This window comes from Mirounga leonina, unplaced genomic scaffold (genome assembly GCF_011800145.1).
Source record: "Mirounga leonina isolate KUSES-001 unplaced genomic scaffold, KU_Mleo_1.0 Mir_168, whole genome shotgun sequence".
NCBI lineage: Eukaryota > Metazoa > Chordata > Mammalia > Carnivora > Phocidae > Mirounga > Mirounga leonina.
The window spans coordinates 36,638,578-36,657,010 of NW_023270426.1; the positions used below are offsets into that span (position 1 = coordinate 36,638,578).

General features: G+C 39.2%; 1 protein-coding gene across 1 annotated transcript in view; it reads left to right on the forward strand.

Annotated features, from left to right (window-relative positions):
• ZSWIM6 (zinc finger SWIM-type containing 6) overlaps positions 1–18,433 on the forward strand; it is a 198,378-nt gene that overhangs the window by 902 nt on the left and 179,043 nt on the right. The window contains exon 2 of the mRNA XM_035014498.1: positions 1–165. This exon is cut by the window's left edge and continues 7 nt beyond it. Coding sequence (XP_034870389.1) covers positions 1–165 — 165 coding nt within the window. The remainder of the gene's footprint in view (positions 166–18,433) is intronic.

Consider the following 18,433-nt stretch of genomic DNA (forward strand, 5'->3'; position numbering starts at 1 on the left):
CGGCCGCCGCCGCCGCTGCCGCCGCCGCCGCCGCCGCCGCCGGGGCCGGGGCCCCGTCGGTGGGGGCCGCCGGGGCGGCAGACGGCGGCGACGAGACACGGCTGCCCTTCCGCCGGGGCATCGCGCTGCTGGAGAGCGGCTGCGTCGACAACGTCCTGCAAGTCGGTGAGTCACGGGGCAGCCGCGGAGCCGTCTGTCCGTCGGTCCGTCAATCCCTCGGGGGGGCGCCCCTCAGCCCGGCGCGCGTCCGCACCCCCGCCCGGTGCCCTCACCGGCCCGGACCGTCCTCCCGAGCGGAGCGCCCATTTCCTCCTCGCCCCTCCCCGCCTCCGTCTCCCCGGACGGGCCAGCGCGAGTGGGAAATGAATCAGCAGGACTCACCCCGCGGCGGGGTTGGCGGGGTGGGTTGTCGGGTGCTCCCCGGCCCGCTCCGTACCCGCCCTCCTCCCGGGGAGCACGTCCCGGAGGGCTGCTCGCCCTTTTCGGGGGGTGGTTGTGGACAAAGACGCAGGCGGACGGCCGGGCTCCGGCGGAGGGTGTGTGTGGCGGGGCCGTGCGGGGCGGGGGAGGGGGCGCGGGCCGCACAGACAATGCCGGCCGGGGCCGAGCCGGCGGCCGGGCCGCACTCTGCGCTCTCCCTGCCCTCTCCCCTTGTCTGCCGCTCGCTCCTCTTTCTTTCTCCTCTCTCCCCCTCCCCGCCTCCTCTATTGGAGGGGTGGGGACTACATTTTAATGCCACTCGGCTGCCGCTCCTCTCGGGGCTCCGACGGGCTGGCGGCCGCGGCGCTCTCCGGGGTCATTGCGGCGTCTCGTCTGGCCCGGGCGAGCTCCGCCGGCGGCCCCGGGATTTAAATGTCTGTTTTTTCCCCCGCGCCTCCCCTGCCTAGGAGCAGCGCGGGAGGGAGGGGGCAGCGGGCCGGACCCCCTCTCCTCAGAGACCTGTCTCCCCCCGCGAGGGCGTCCCCCAGTCGATGGGCCCGAGCCCGGGAAGGAGCGGCTGGCGCTTCCCTTTCCTGCCGGGGCCGGCGGTGCCCGGGGCCCCTGCCGCCGGAGTTTGGTTAGCGCTGGGTGGCCGGTGGCCGTGCGCGGGGCGAGCCGCGGGGAACAGTTACGGGCTTTGCGCTCGCAGCGGCGGCGGCAGGAGCGCGAGGCGGAGGGGCTCCGCGGCCGCGCAGTGTCCCTCCAGGCGCGGCCGCCTGGCAGCTGGGCGCGACCCCGCACTTTGTTCTCATTTTCAGGTTTATTTGTACCCCTTTCAGTTTTCTGTCATCCTCCGAAAAGGGGGACCCAAACAAAAGAGTCTCTTTATTTCTTTTCAAAGCTTGTAAAGTAGAAGATATTTGACAAAGGCGAGAGAAGGACTTGTGATTTAAAGCTGCACAGCCCTCTTTTCTCTGACAGACCATGAGAGTTTTCTCAAATACCGAGTTTAAAAGCTTTCTCTGTCGTCGCTCCCTGCCCCCAGTGTTTTTTTTCTGGCCAGATATCTTTGTCAGCCGTAGGATGGGGATGTTTGGGCTGGACTGAGAAGAACAATGCTATTATGAAACTCCCTTCTCGTATTTTTCTCCTGATCGCAAACGGCATATTTTCTGTCCCCCCTTCCCGTATTGCTGTCTGCTTTAAACAGTGTCGTTGTGGTGAGCATGGTACCTAATGAATGGGGAGACGGTTGGAAGCATCACTGTCTCTGATTTTTCATCTTTTCTTTCCGTAGTCCGTTCTTTTTATCCCTCTCCTTGGGAGTCGAGTGGGGGTCTGGATAGGGGCCCCCAAAGAGAATGAAGGTTTCTTTAATCCTCTCTGGTTAATTTGAATTCTAATGCAATCTGCAAACGTGATTTTCCGCATGGTCATTTATTTCCAAAGGCGGCCCCCAGTGTTGTCTTTTCTAGGTTCTGTACCTTTTCCTTATTTCTGGAGGGGGTTTAACTTTTGAGCCTCTCCATCCTTCTTAAAAAAAAAAATTCTGGTTAACATTGTTCAAAGTTATACCTCTTTCCTCAATCCCCATGCCCCCCTTGTTTCCTGCTGGGTTGAAACGGATTGAAGCACATCCATAGTTTCTCAGTATAGCCAAACTAGAGTTTGGGAATTTTTTTGGCTTGGCTGCCAATGTTCAGTTTTTTTTTCCCCCCTCTATGCTTGACTCTGCTTGCAAGCAATGAGGAATGACAGGAGAGCACATAGGGAGGGTTTCTTGGCTGATTACATTTAAGCCAGGAATTCACTGTGAAAATAAAGCCAAGGGGCGATAAATAAAAGATGCAATCTTCTCTGGGAGACAGACACACAGCGTGGGCTTTGCCTGCTTTCATCAGTGAAGAGGCCTGAGTGAGTTGTAAAAGAAAATAGTAACTTTTTGAATAGTCCCCAAAGGGATAGGAGGCCACTGAATGGAGTTGGCACTGGTTGATGTGAAGCAGTGTGATGGTTCTTGCATAGTTTGAAGAGTTGACCACCCTTTCGGAAACACATACGTGCTAACCAAGTGCTGTACAGATTGTGGAAAATATTCTTTTTTTCCGCTCTGAGTTTTGCCAGTTTCCTTAACTTCCAAGTTGTATTACTTGTTGTGCCAGTCAGCTTACGAGATGGAGGGCTGCTAAATGCTGGCAGCTGGCACTGTGAGATAGAAAACTTAGGACCAGGATTTTTGTTCTCGATGGAGGATGGAGAGAATGGCTAGATTAACCATCTAATTTAGCTTTAATTGGTGGGTTGAATTGGTATACTAACATAAGAGGCTTATTTTATAATTTTGCGAGCTGAGGTAGAAGTCGTTTTAGCTTCAGAACCTGAAATGGAAAAGAACATGATACCATGATAGGACCATAAGCAATTTTCTGGTATTGCAAAATTACAAGTTTGTTTGTACAGGAAGTATTCACTGACTTTTGTAGAGGTGACTAAATTATAGATGCAATGGATAAAATCTAGTTTTTGGACTTCATTTTATATTGACACTGTTGAAGATTATTTAAGGATTGAGGGTCGGAGAATTGGGACTTCCCAGAAATTAAACATACTTGCTACTTTTCAACTCCTATTTTAAAAAGAAATTTAAAGGAAGAAAATTAAGCCTTTGGTGTAGTAGTTGTAAATGATATTTAATTGGTGCAGAGCTATCCATCAGTTGATTATAGGAAGTTTTAGAGAAAGTGTGGCTGGCTTATTTTCATTAAATAATGATACATTAGAAGGGAGCTGTGGCTGAGGGTGCTTGTATGTTAATATTGTTGACATCATTGAAATAATGATTTTAGAAGTCACGTAAAAAAATTTCCCCCAAATTTTGCCTGGCAAAGAGCTTTCCTAATATGATCTTACTCAAATTATAAAAGACAACTCGAATTAAAAGACAGACAGTTTTTTTTTTTATAAAAGGCAAATTTAATTAGATAAAAAACTAAGAATTTCTGTAGGGCTGAAAACATGATAAGCAGCTAACTGGGGTAAATATGTGCAGCATGTTGGAGGCTAACAGAGAACTCTGAAAAATTGGTTTAAAAAATAAAGAGAGAAAGATGAGTAAGTTAAAAAATGGGCAATGCCTTTCATAAAGAAATGCAAATGATTAATAAATTTGTCTTCATTCTTACATAAGGAGAAGCAAGCAAAGGTGACATGGCATGTTTATCTGCCACATTGGTGAAGACAAAAAAGATGGATAGATAGTACTCAGAATTGGGTGAGGAGGTGGGAGAAGATGCTGCCTCCCCAGCTGCTTGGTTCAGTCTTTTTTGTGTCATTTCTAGAAATTTCTCTTGCAGATATATTGATATTAGGGCACAGAGATGTTCTATACGGTGAGCAGTGCTCATTGCAGTGTGATTTGTAATACTGAAAAGCGGGAGTCAATGGAAATTTCCATCAGAAGGGCAGTGGTTAAGAAGTACTCAATGGAATTCTATGCCACCATGAAAAATAGTGAAGGAGAGAAATATATATAATGACAAAGAAAGGTGACCAGAATATTCATTTAAAAACAAGTCATCTATTCATACAGTAGGCTGTAATTTCTATTTAAAACAAAAAAGATAGACTTTTCTTACAGATGTATAAAAATGTCTGGAAGGCTACACAAACAACCATTGAATAGTGGCTATCTTTGGAGAAGGGTAGTCAAGTGGATAGGCAAAGTTTTGGGGGTAATTTTACTTTTCATTCTACGATTGTGTTACGGTCAGATTTTTCTTCAAAGTAGAAAAAGAAGCATATATTTTTGTAATAAAAAAATTTTAGAAAAATTATTCTTGTGTTTTTTAATTAGTTTATATTTTTTTGTTTTGGGGGTACATGTGTTCCCTTTCTGAAGATTGGTGTACGTTCAGTTTTGTTTTGAAACGGGCAAGTTTCCTTATTTGTGACCAATCATTTTAAAAGTAAGAAGTGTTTAAACAAAACTGGGGTCTTTAGTATGGGCAGGAAGGAGATAAGTTTTAAAAGGAGTTGCTTTTTGTTTGTTTGTTTTGTTTTGCTGGTAACTTTTGGGAGAAAAGAATATTGTCTGGAATTCTGTTAACAATTTGGTAAACACATTATTATGGTCTTTTCAGATTCATAACTTAAAATCTCTTGTTTTAGGGGGTGGCAAGGTAGTTAACAGGGAATCTTTTTTAGAATTAGGACGGATAAAATTTTTATACACTTAAGGGGCGCCTGGCTGGTTCAGATGGTTAAGCGTCTGCCTTTGGCTCAGGTCATGATAGAGTCTGGGATCAAGTCCCACATCGGGTTCCTGGCTCAGCGGGGAGCCTGCTTCTGCCTCTCCCTCTGTTCATGCTCTCTCTCTCTCTCTCTCAGTATCTCAAATAAATAAATAAATAAATAAATAAATAAATAAAAAATCTTAAAAAAAATTTTTTTAATCACGATTTATTTAAGGCTAATTTGTTGGTATTTCTTTGAGTGTTTTGATTTTCTTTTTTCTTTTTTTTTTTTTTTTAACATTTTATTTATTTGAGAGAGAGAATGAGAGAGAGAGAGCATGAGAGTGGGGAGGGTCAGGGGGAGAAGCAGACTCCCTGCTCAGCAGGGAGCCCGATGTGGGACTCGATCCCGGGACTCCAGGATCATGACCTGAGCCGAAGGCAGTCGCTTAACCAACTGAGCCACCCAGGCGCCCTTGATTTTCTTTATAGACCAGAGATTGTTATGTAAAGATGTGATTCTAGATGCACTTTCAGAATTGGGTGTTTTGGTTATTGGTGGTAGTAATTTCAGTGAAAGCATTTTCAAGAGTAAAGTGATAATATAGAATGGTTTAAAATCAGATCCTATACGTTTTCTGCCATTTGATTAAGGAAGAAGTACACAAAAGAAAAAATTTTGAAACTATAGTTGCATATGTATTTTTTATTCTGTGCCAGTTGAAGTGTTTGAAGTCGTTGATTTTTCAAAGTATCTGGGCACCTCAAATGTGCTCAGCATTGTTCTGAGGAAAGTTAAAATTTCAATTTTAGGTGAGAACATCTTGGAATTTGTTGTAAGTATTGGTTCAGTGAGGAAAGCTAAAGTGTTCAGGAAACAAAACATTTTGTAGCTGGAAGATTTCGGTAATACTGGAAGATGAATTGCAGATTTGAATTAAGGAAACATCTTTACTCTTGCTTCAGTCTTTAATATCTTGCCCTAGAGTTGTATTCTTAGTATATCTTCGGGTTGAAGAGGAAAAGGCCATCCCCATTATTTTATTTAAACTGTACGTTGAATTTCATCCTTTTTGCAAAGACTTTGATGGCTTTTCTTTTAGAAGGATCAGGATGCCTGTAGAACATGTCCTTTAATAGAAGAATTTTTGCAATTAATTGAACAACTCAAGTCACTATTGTCTTAAGTATGTCTTGGCCGATTTTTAAGATGTTTATCCTGGGCCTCTTTTCTTTTCACAATGGGTAATCATTTGCCATCACTTCTAACTCTAAATGTTTCATTTGGAAAGACAGAGACCAGCATATCTTTTCTGGTCACACATATTAAAGGTTTAGTTAATGATGTTTGATTTTAGCTGGTAACATGTTCAGTGAACAAGATGGCAGTGGAGGAATACTGATGTCTTTTAAGAAAGCTGCGCCTTTTAAAAACTACATGATTGGATCTGTAGTAAATCCGCATGCTTACATGCTCTATATTTTTGTGTTAGAAAACCAGTTTTCTTCAATAATTCAAAATGAATTTGGTACCTTTAAGAAGCTTAGTTATATATACATACGATAAAACAAACTCTTGTGGTGTTAGAAATTTTTATAGGGGCAGTCATTAAACTTGAACTGCTGTTGACCTCCAACTTTTATATTTAAGAGGACAAATATCCTAAAAAGAAAGAAGATTATAGGTAAGTATAAACATCTTAGAAACAACGCAGATTATAGGCAACTGTTTTTAAAGTGATGATAAACTACATGGAACCCACAAAATCATTTTTAGTTATCTTTCAAATTACTGTGATATAATTTCAAGAACAGTTTTTTCTCACAATAAAAAAAGCCTAATTTAATTTTCTTGGTTTATCAATTTTTTGACATATGTAAATGTTTGGGGATTACTGTAAATTAGAAAACATAAACTGTTTCCTTCTTGAAATGGATGGAAAGACTCTCCATCTCCTTTTGAGAAATCAGTATCACATGGTAATTTGGCAAAAAATATTACATAGTCTTGCCCCATGGAAATAGACTCTAGTTCCTCAGTCCTAGCCAGAGTCTCAAAAATAAAGTACATTGGTTAGATTTGTTCTAAAAACCTGAGTATTTTTCAGTGCCCTGTGTTTTGCTAAGAATATGCTTTGTACATGGTTTTCAGTTCTTTAAAAATAGGATGCTTCCTTTATTTTTCTCATTTAGAAAAGGTAGCTAAAGCAAGCTTTAGAGAGAATGCAGTGCAAAATCTGGTTTTCATTTGAAATTTAAAGGTTGACTTTCAGCAAATAGTAAGTGAAACCTTTGTTGCTAAGGATATGCTAAGTGTTTTGTATTTGTGGGATTCCTAAGTGATAATTAGTTTGGTGTCAGTTAATATGTATTGTATATACTTACATGTATTTATTTATATATTTGTAACTAATTTGAAGTTCACAAGTGAGCACAAAAGGAGATAAACTCGGATGTCATTTGAGTATCATGACCCAAAGCGTATCCCAGTGACCCTTGGTACAGATGCTTTGTGCTGTTTCTTCTTAAAATATGCTAACAGATGAGAAGCTGTTTTTACAAAATGCTTTTTGCATGATAGTCATTACCTACTTGTAGAGCTGAGGCCCAGACATGTTGAATAATTTGTCCAGAGAGGGATAGTAAATTGCAAAGTTAAACCTTAAATTTCGGTTTTTCCACTATTTAGGCTGCCTCTTACTTTGCTGAGATTGTTTGGTAAGTTTTACAAAACTCCAGAACTCAGGACAAGCATATTCTTTTTTTTTTTTAAGATTTTTTATTTGTAAGTAATCTCCACACCCAATGTGGGACTTGAACCCACACCCCGACATCAAGAGTTGCACGCTCCACTGACTGAAGCAGCAAGATGCCCCAGCACAAACATTATTATTATTGTTATTTCTTAAAAGATTTTATTTTTAAGTAATCTCTGTACCCAGTGTAGGGCTTGAACTCACAACCCCGAGATCAATAGCTGTACATGGTCCACTGACTGAGCTAGCCAGGCGCCCCAGCCCCAGGACAGGCATATTATTCTTGAATGTAGAACGACTGGACTGTTGGAGAGATTATTTGGCTAACATTTTATTGAATGTTATAAAAGTATTTCTAGATAGCATTTTAGTATCTGGCCAGAATCTAACGGCTTCAGTTAAGCAATGATCTAGCATGCTAAATGTATGCTAGTATGAAATATTTGTAGACATTTGGAAATTGTAGAGGTTCTAAGATGAGATTAAGGTTTTGAAAAAGTGAGTTACAAGGGTTAACTGTATGAAATTGTGTTACAGCCCTGTGAACACACATGAATGTACTCCTACACCTGTACATTTATGGAGTAAAGAATTTACCGGAAGTTTAAAATGCTTATGTGGAACAACTGAAGTTAATATCTAGTAAGAAATTTGGTTGCTCTGAATTGAGTATATTTATGAAAACTTAACCACTCGTGTCTACCTTTGACCTGTGTTCGTAAGTTGTTCACTGTTTCTGTCAATGTCCCCTCTACCCTTATGCCAGTAGATGGTATTACATAGCTGCTAGATGTATAGGGTCTTTCATGTAGTTGATGTGGTCTCAAAACTTCGGTAATCTCTCCCACCTCTGAAAGACCTCTTGTATGATTGGGGGCTTTTCTTCACTGAGCTGAGCCGATTTACAGTGAGCCTCTTTAATACGACTGCAGCAATATCTACTAATAGTAATAGTAATACTATTAGTTAACACTTTCATAGCCTTAACCTTGTGTCAGGTACTGCTCCAAGCGCTTTGTATTTCTTTTTTTTCCCAAAGATTTTATTTATTTATTTGAGAGAGAGAGAGAGAGAGAGAGAGAGAATGAGAGACAGACAGCATGAGAGGGAGGAGGGTCAGAGGGAGAAGCAGACACCCCGCTGAGCAGGGAGCCCCAGGACTCCAGGATCATAACCTGAGCCGAAGGCAGTCGCTTAACCAACTGAGCCACCCAGGCGCCCTGCACTTTGTATTTCTTAACAGTCCTATGAGGTGTAGGTACTTTTATCATCTTCATTTTACAGATGAGGAAACCAAAGCATAGAAAAAAATGAAAGTGGCTTTTGCCTAGTGACACAGGCTGGGGCTGGTACATTAACGAGCCAGCCCCAGCCTGGTACTCTTAGCCTCTAAGTAATACTGCCCATGATGTGTCATCATTAACTACTCCAGAAGGTTCATCTTTAGATTTATAGTCTTTCTACTTTCTAGAGTGATTTTCGTAGTGTCCAGAATTTTAAATTGTGATCACAGCTATGATTTTTAATATGTATTTTAAAATTTGACTTGAAACACTGCATTTCAAAAATTCCTTTTATGAATGAATTTCAGCTTTGGAAGATGGTTGTGGGGGTGATTTTGATCATCCTTCCACTGGGCAGTTTTAACTTTTGAAAGAGGAATAACTTGTAGGTTAGATCTAAATGTGATACATATGAAGCAAAGGTAATCTCTCAAGGTATATTTAAGAAACCATATCTCGTTTAAGTCCCTTTTTGTTATGTTTAAGTGTTATGTTTAAGGCCCCTTTTAAGTGTTATGATTAAAAATCATACTATTTCTTGTTGCTGGTAAAAAGATTTAATATTCTTTGAGAGAGAGAGTTTATTGGAAAGATGTTAATTTGAAGGATGCAGTAGGACCTGTCTCTTGCTAACCGAATGAGCTGATCAGATAAATTGGAAGCTCATTTAGTGAATTAATGTGCTTAAAATTCAGGTGACTCACTGCCTGATCCTGCCTTATTTAACAGTTTCTCTGTTTACTTAATACATTTTTCATTGTTAATTGGTGTCAGATCTCTAATGATGGAAGATATTATACAGAAAATATTCATAGGAAGAGAGTGTGTAGAGTGAGTCCACAGAAGCAAGATTTAAGTTCTCTTACTTAATTAGATCGGTACAATTTCGAACGCTATATGTGCCACATTGTACCTGTTAAAATATTTGCCGACAGTGACCAGCATTTTTATAAATGAAGTATAGATATTTTATAATTTCAGAGCCTGGAGCCTCTTCTAGTGTTGTGTTGATCTTTCTTGGTGAAGGCCTGCGGAAGTTGAAGGCAGCGCTGTTCTTTGGTTATGCTCAACCTTTGCTTCTGCTACTGCTTTATCTTAACTCATTTCTTCAGAGAAGATGGTCATGGCTTTTATAAATATTTGTCATAAAATACACCCCTAAAACTCAAATACCAGAAATTTGTAATCTGATTGGTATATGTGATGAGTGAGGACCTTTTTTTAAATACGTTTGCCCTATTTCTTTAGGACTTTGTTTTTTTTAGCACTCTTTAAGCTTCTTAAGCACTTAGGATTTTGTACTCTTGGCACCATCTTTTAGGCCTCCCCTTCCCTGCCAATCCCCTGTGTGATTTTTTTTCTTCTACTTCCTGTAGACCATGGTAAAGCTGAGGACTGCAATGACCAATGGCTGCTCTGTGATGATGGTCGAATCAAGTGAGACTTGAGGACAGGAGGTGGAGGAGCCTCTGAACCCAACTTCTTCAGCGTTCCACTCTCTTTGCTTTCTCTCCTTGCCTCACTGCCCTTCTTCTTTTTCTTCCTTTTTTGAGTGTGGGGGAATGGAGTGGAGGGAGTAAGCAGTAGGAGGGGGAGGGAGTGGTAGGAAAAAAAGGAAGAAATCCTGAAGAGGTAGGAAGTACCAGCCAAGAGCTTATTCTGTTCCCTTCTTTGCCTGCGGTTGTCTCCTCCCCTCCAACCTCCCTTGATTTAGGGAACTAAAGCTGAGGTCACAAAGACCTGTGTGTTCCAGCTGCTGCTTGGCTGCTATTTTTAGCCTGGCCCTGCATCAGGCTGGCACCAGGCCATGATGGCACAGGGCCAGCACGTTGTGGGACTGCTGGCAAATGTCAAAAACCTAACTTTTCAGTTATCTGACTAAACTAGTTTTCAGACTTCAGACATATTCTCCACTATGATCCTCTCCTTACCTCTTCTTTTTTGAAATGGGGTGTACATGTTTATTTTTAGAAAGGTTTGGTTTTTGATAGTGGTCATCCTACTACTCTAGCTATGTTGGATGGGAGAAAGATTTAAGAATTGCCTTATCAGGTCACACTTATATTCTGCTCAGTAATTTTGGTTTTGTGGTGGCACCAAGTGTGAAATTTGCCAGACTTACTTAATATACCTTGGGCATCTTTTAAAATTGCCATTGCTGTTGAAGTTGTAGAGTCTGAATTGGTTTATATAATTAAAGGTGTTGTCAGACATTTTTAAAAAACACTTGTACTGTTTTTTCTACAGTTGTCAGTGTTCCCTTTGCTAACACAGTTGTGTGTGGTTAGGTTTGGTTAATGCTGTAGGAATATGTCCCCCCCCCATCTAAAAGTTTACTATTTATTCTTGTAGGGAGCAGCTAGGTATTTGGAATATCAGTATCTGGGTCTAGATTCTGTATACTCTACAGCCAGTATTATGTGGATTTTATTTGCAAATTGAGTTTTAAACTTTCGGCTGCACATATGAATTTCAGAACTTCCTTGATTTCTAGATGCACTCAAAATGAAAAGCACACTGTATTTGTTCTTGAATATTTTTTGAAAAAAGTAAAAAGAATGTTGGAGTGTGAGTCTGTATCTTTGGAAGGGACTTCGGTAAGAACACTGTGTATATTCTTTCCACAGTGGTACATAGAAAAGCTGAGGTTATGTTGGGGATGATTTTCAGTGGACCATGGACTACACTGAATATGAATAGAACCAGGGATTATGGTTATTCACTTATTCAATGAGTGGTGGTGTAATATACTTAGATCTGTTGAAGGGCAGGATAACATTTAGTTAGTGCATTGATCTGATGTCCTTCTTAAGGTAGCACAAAATAATTGGCCAAAATAACTAGAAATAGAATCAAATTGGTTTTTTTTCTTCACTTTGTCTTGAAGGTAGTTATTGGATGAATTCTGTTGAATTCACTTGTAGAATAAAGTTTAGTTGAGGGATTTAGTGAAAGGTGAATTTCTGGTCTAATAGCTTAGAGAAGACAGATGTTTTAGAGTTTATTTACATTTTTACATCTTAAAACAAGTGCTTACATTGTTGGTAAGAACAAATTGGGCAGCTTGCTGTTGCTGAGCTAAGGATATTTTATTTTTTTATTTAGGGTGAAAACAAAAATTTCATTAGGAAATATAATCAAAATGTCGGGTATAGATTATCAAGTACGTTGAGCTCTAACACAGTGTAGTAATTGTGCCATTTGGTGTCTTTCTGCAGTTAGTGGTTATAGTAGTTATTCCAAAGGTGTCTTGGAAAAAAATCCATTGATCTGTCCATATCTATATATGTTTTTTCTAGATGGGTGTTCATCTATATAGATAGATAGATTATCTATCTATATAATTTAATATGATTCATAGAACATTGTAATCTACTGGATGATAGTAGGTAAGTGACTATGTTATGGATCCTTAATGTAATTTAGATTTTATTTAGGTGAGTCATGTAAATGATGTCCGTATCAGGTCAGCTTGATTAAAACCAAAGCCCAGAAGGTAGTTTGACTAGTGCTGTTTAGAGTCCTTGTAAGCAAAGTGCTCAAATGACGTTCCTTATTGGAACTTGCCTGAACAGTTTCCTTGCAGTTTTCATGGATTTCTCTTAGCAACTTATTAAAAAAGCATTTTGTCTAAGCCGTTTCATAAATAGCAGGAAATTCTAAAGTACTGGATAGTATTGCATTTTTGCTTTTAATAAGGACGATTGCAGTGGGAAAAAAACTTTTCAAAAAACTACTCATTTTAACAGTTTATGGCAAAATACTTTTAAAATGGACAGATTTTTTTAAAAAGTTCTGTTTTAGTAGTAATTTGTTTCCTTTATGATTTTTCGTGCTCATTCTTAATAATTAACTTTCATAGTTTATAAGTTCCGATGTGTTAGAAAAAATTGGTGATACAAGAGCCAGTGATTATGAGTTTATTCAAAATTCAGTGTATGTATTAAATCTGAATTTGTCTTAGTAGCTCATAGCTTAGTAGTGGTTTGTTTTTTGATTTTGGTAAGTCCTGAGACTTCTGAGTTCTTGTGCTCTTCTATGAAATTTGTGTTTTGACATATAAGGATATGGTTTGTATTTTTTTAAACTCTGTGTGTGTGTGTGTGTGTGTGTTGGGGTCTTAGGAAGGAATGGTGATTGTGGTGGGTTAAACTCAGAAAAGCACAAAAAATTCAAGTAACCATGTTCAAATATACAATGTTTATTTCAAGAATTTGTATTTCTTTGGGTTGAATATTTAATGTTATATAAAAACTTATTTTTTATTTAAACTTCTCCCTCCCCCAGTTCTTTCTCTTAAAGATAGTAACAATTCAGAAGGTAATTTGTGAAAGTTCAGTGTATAATGGCAGTCTGTATTATGATAGTTTTAGGGATATATTAACTATTGCATCTTTGAAAGGCTAGTTTTAAAAATTTACTTCCTTGAGTTCTTTCTCTCTCTGATCCTTTGCAGTTGTGGATCAACTAGTTTTCTCTTTTTTTGGTTTGCTTTTTTAATCATTTAGAATTGAGGTTTGATCCTCTTTCAAGAAGTCTTATTTAATAAATCTAGAAAATTCTATTACGTCTTGACTCTTTTAAGAAGCCTTACTTAAGAAATCTAGAACTGTCATACTGTTTTTAAAAAAAGATATAGTAAACTGGGTATGCTTAGATAATATGGTTTTCTTCTAGTGAAAGTAGGTTGACCTTCTGAAATTCTACAAGGGGTTTGTTGTAGAGACTGACACTGGCCTATCTAATTCATGACCTTTTCCAAACTTGAGAACGCAATTGTGGAACTCATCCTTAATGTAAATATTGGAGGAAAAGAGAGATGGTTTCTTATGAGAAATCAGAAAATCACATCCTTTGTAAGATTGCAGATTTTAAGCCTCTTTAATAGAGGGAGCAATGGTTGGCTATCAGATAGCTCAAAATATGAAGTGCTAACAAACATGTAAAAATATTCTGCCATACACAGTTCAGAGTCATTTTGAGTTACCCATTGTTTATTTTTAGTCTTGTTCTTCGGGATAAAATACTGGGAATATTTAAATACAAAGTCCCTTTTTGGTGTGAAAGATGTATCTGCTATATTGAAAAAAGAGTACTAGCAAATTTTAAATTCAGGAGACCCAACTATTAATAGTGTCCGTGCGGTGTATACATAGTAGACGTCGAAATGTTACTTGAATGAATAAGCTTAAATGTTACTTGAATGAATAAGCTTAGATTACATGCCAGTCTTTGTAGGTGCCTGTATGAAATTCTCTTGTTGAAAAAAAAAATCTCCAAGTTATAATTTCTATTTGATTTTCTGAATCTGAGTTGCTATCTATAACTTAATCTATTAAGAGGTATTTTGAATAGGAATATGACAAGAAGATAGGTAGATTAGTTTTTAGGACTTGGTTTATTATCATCAGTTTATTTCTGCAGAAACAAATAACCTTATAGATGTAAAGTTTCTTTTTCTCATTTGAGGGGACTTTTTCTTTAAGCTTGCTAACTTATTCATAGCATTGACCAAAAATCTGTTATAAAAGCAGTTTATTTATTTGATGATTCCAAGCCTAAACAGAAAATAAATTGGGCATTCCTGTGTAGAACAGTAGTCTTGAGTTATCCAAGAAAATAACTTTCAATTATAAATGACTTTGAGGGATTAAGAGATTGCTTTTTCCTTTTATTTGCTATTTCACTTTTTAAAGAAACTGACAAAAATAAATTTAATTAGTTTTTTTTAACTTTTTTTCCAGATGACTCGCACAGCACATATAACTTCAAAACATCCCGCAAGATCTGACATCTTACGAAAAGACATTGGCTAATTAATAGGAATGGCTTATTAAACTGGTCTACAAAATGCTGATGACTTTGTCTTGAGGTAGAAATTGCTTCAGACTCAGTTTTGCCTAAAATGGGATAACCAAACAGTGTTTTGAACAATAATTTGAACTAATGCTTGGTTCATGAGAGAGGGATGGGTTATCCAGATGTTGGGTGACCATGTGTTCCCATTTGCCTAGTCAGTCTTAGTTTATGCCTCATTTCCTGACATAATTATCAACAGTCCCCTCTTTCACTCTTGTAAGTGTTCCAGTTCAGATTATAAAGTCTGAAGTTACTATAGTCATATGTATATCTTGTTTTTCACAAAGGGGGGGCAATTAATAAATCATTTTAAAATTATACTCTACGTGTTTGCACATGCACGCTCCAGTGTGTGTGTAGGGAGAGAGGGGAGAAAGGAAGATTGTTTGAGAAGGAGTTGTTTGGGACTGAAAGGAAACTTTTGTCTGATCTCTGTCTTCATCAGCTACTCCACTCAATCTCTTTCAGATAAAAAATATATGATTTCTGTCTGGGTTCTTACTCACATCAAAAGGAAACAGTTAATTAAGAGATTCTCAAACTCTGTGGGTTTGATGGGTCTTTCCCCTCGGCCACCTGCTTGGGCCCTCCCCCCCACATGCTTTTTTTGGAGGGGGACAATTTAAAGATATGTAAATTTTCCTGTTCTTATTTGATGTCATAGCATTTTAGCATGTTTCTATTAACGATACAATTCTCTTTGCACGTTTTCTTACCTTAGATTGATGTTCACAGGTACTGCTCATTTTATGTACTGGCAGTTGGCCGCTTCTATGAGTGTATCATTTGTTAATCACATGACCGTGAGCTTGGAGAGCATGTCTGACCCATCAGGAGACTAGAGTCCTCGTTGCTGGCTCTTGTCTTACTACTTGTGTACCCTTACGCAGATCACTTACTGGCTCTGGGTTTCCTTGACTCCTTATAAAATGTGAATAATTATACCTCTGTCACCTCTATCATGAGGCTGTTAAGAGACCCACATGGGAATGAATACATGAAAGTACTTGAATTCTAAATAATTACACAGGAGGAAAATACATTGTTATGCAGTGTTCCCCTTTTACCTAATTTTCTCCATTATTTACCTAATTTCTCCCAATTTACCTAATTTTCTCCATTATTTTCTTCTAGTTTTTTGTATTTCCCCAAAACTCTGCAATCACCATGTATTGATTTTGTAATCAGATGAGGGAAATATTGTTTCAAAAAATTGTTTCATTACCATTAAAGCATTAAGTTTCACCATCTACAGATTAGTCTCTATTAATATTTTATTATGATAGTAAATGTTGCCTGATCTAGTACAACCAAACATTATATATATTATTGAACAAAGTATGCCATGGCCTTGATATCTTAATGCCTCCCTTGTTTTTGACCCTAATGATTGATGAGTTTTGTCTTTACTTGGAACTCTAGAATTATTCTTCTGAAAGTGGAAAGAGGCATGTATAAATATCAATTCAATGATATTCATGAATAGAATGGACAGTTTATGGATTAGGCTGGTGACTTGGGGTTTAGTTTCTAGGCTTCCATGAATATTTACTTACCATGGGCAGGCAGAGAATGGAAGAAGTTACAAAGCACTCAGTTTCAGATACACTTCTGAATTTCTCAGGTGATATGTCTATATGCTGAGATCTACCGTCCCTTCTTTTGGCAACTTGAATCAATAAAAAGAGTTCAATAACCTTTTTCTTCTTATTTAAACGTTTACAAATAAAGTGTCGAGAAAAATAGTTTCAAGTGAAAATTTAAGAGCTTACTATCATCTGACATTTTGGGTTGCTTTTTTCCCCCTCAATTCTATTTTTAGGTGTCTCATAAGTCTTGCCCTTGAAAACTGTGCTGATGTGACCTATCTACCCCACTCTTTTTTCTAGCTATCCAGTGAAAGGCCTGTTAATGGCCTTTCTGCACTTCCGATATGTACCACAGAGGTTTTTTATTTCATAGAATATGCTTTTTTTCTGTGTGTGTATACACATGCGTGAGAGTGGACTTCATGTATTTTTAAGAGTGTTATAATCAGCCTGTAAACTTTGGACAGGCATGCATCAGCTCTTAAAATCTGTATTGCAGCCAGAATGATGTTGCCTGTAGGCTTCTTGTGCAGAACCTTCAGTGGCCTCCCTTTGCTCATAGGACTTAAAGTTGTTCATGGGTGTGCAAGACCTAGCATGTCTGGCCTGGATCCTCATCTGCCTCTTGCACATCTTTCTCCCTTGCTCTTCAGTTGCCTCCAAGCTGCCCTGCTAGCCGCCTCTGCCCATGTTCTTTTTTTCTAGTTGGAATCCTGTTTCTGCCTGGTTAATGCGTTAATTTTAAGTCATCATGGCTCAGAGAAATCTGGCAAAGATGTCTCTCCTTTGTAACGGTATGCATGGTCTTCCCCATTAGAGTGTATGTTTGTGTTTATATGGATGGGTAATGTGTTTTTGTATCCATAGCTCTTAGTACAACCCTTTGCACATAGTTGACTCCCAAAAGTTTGTTGAATAAGTGGATGAAGGAAGTAATGTTTTACTTGGAAAATATTTTCCTAACTCTCCAGGAAGAGGCACTGCTTTACCTCAGTGGTTCCATCTTACCTTCTATTCCCACACCTATTCCATAAAGAATGTGTCAGTTTGAAAAACAGCCCAGTGGTATGTTTGGTGGTCACTTTGGACCACTCCCACATTCCCCAGATGTATATTTTCATGCGTCTCTGCTGTTAGAGGGACTTTCTTAGGAGAGTTTGAGAAGCTCCTGTATCAGGGTCACTTGTATTGGTATGTGGGTTTATATGACATGGACTGAGAAATTCAACTTGTCATGTATTACCGGGGAAAAACCAAACAGCCAAAGGTTTTGAGTGGATGATAGGGCATGCGGTTAGAGCAGGAGACTCTCTTGCCCCATGTGTGGGTCAGTTCTTGTTTTCTCTTTTTCTCATTTTTCTTGAACGGGCACCTGTATTGCATCTTGGTGAGCAGGGACAGAGCTCATGTGCAGGGTCACTGTGGGGCACATAGCAGGTCTGCATGCAGCATTTTTTCCTGTTTGTTATTCTGTGTATTCTTGCCTGTGCTTGAGCCTTTGTCTTTCAGTCTTTTTTTTTTTTGGCCATGGTAACCTTTGATTCTTCATGTTAGTTCAACTTAAAAGTAGCAGGCTAGAATGATGCATGTACAAAATACCAATCAAGTATCTACCACAAAAAGTTATTTCTATCCCATTAAATTGGTCTTGGACAAACTTGAATTCTTTCCAGTATCTTGTTTGGTGGTGGTGGGAGTCAACTCTAATTTGAAACTTGTATTCATTTACTATTCTCTGTAGTCACAGCTTAAAAACCTCTAGCACTTTTTGAGTACCTGTTTCAGTGCTTTACAAGCATGATCTCCAGCCCTCATAACAACTTTGAGAAGATGTTCTCTTCATTCTGTTGCTGAGGAAACTGAGGCATAAGATGCTAAGTCACATGTCCAGGAGCGCTCAGCCAGTCTGTGCCAGATCTGGACACCCAGGCCTCCTACTTCTCAAGTGGTGTCTTTTTACTGTACCACCTTCTTTTCTGGTGTTGCTGAAGGCAGCTTGTCTTTCTGTACGTACATGAAAGAAGCCATACAGAGACCTTGATATGTGACCCCATTCAGAGATCAGTTGCCTGATCTTTGAATGGTGGTCCATGATATCTGGGATGTGCTCATTTTATTTTTTAGGTTTTGATATAGTGATGGATATAAGACCCATAGTATCTTCTTGCTTCTTGGAGCTGATGCTAAGTTGAATATGACTTTTTTCTTTCCTGAGCTTTTTATTTTTATTTTATTTCTTATTTATTTATTTGACAGGGAGAGACACAGTGAGAGAGGGAACACAAACAGGGGGA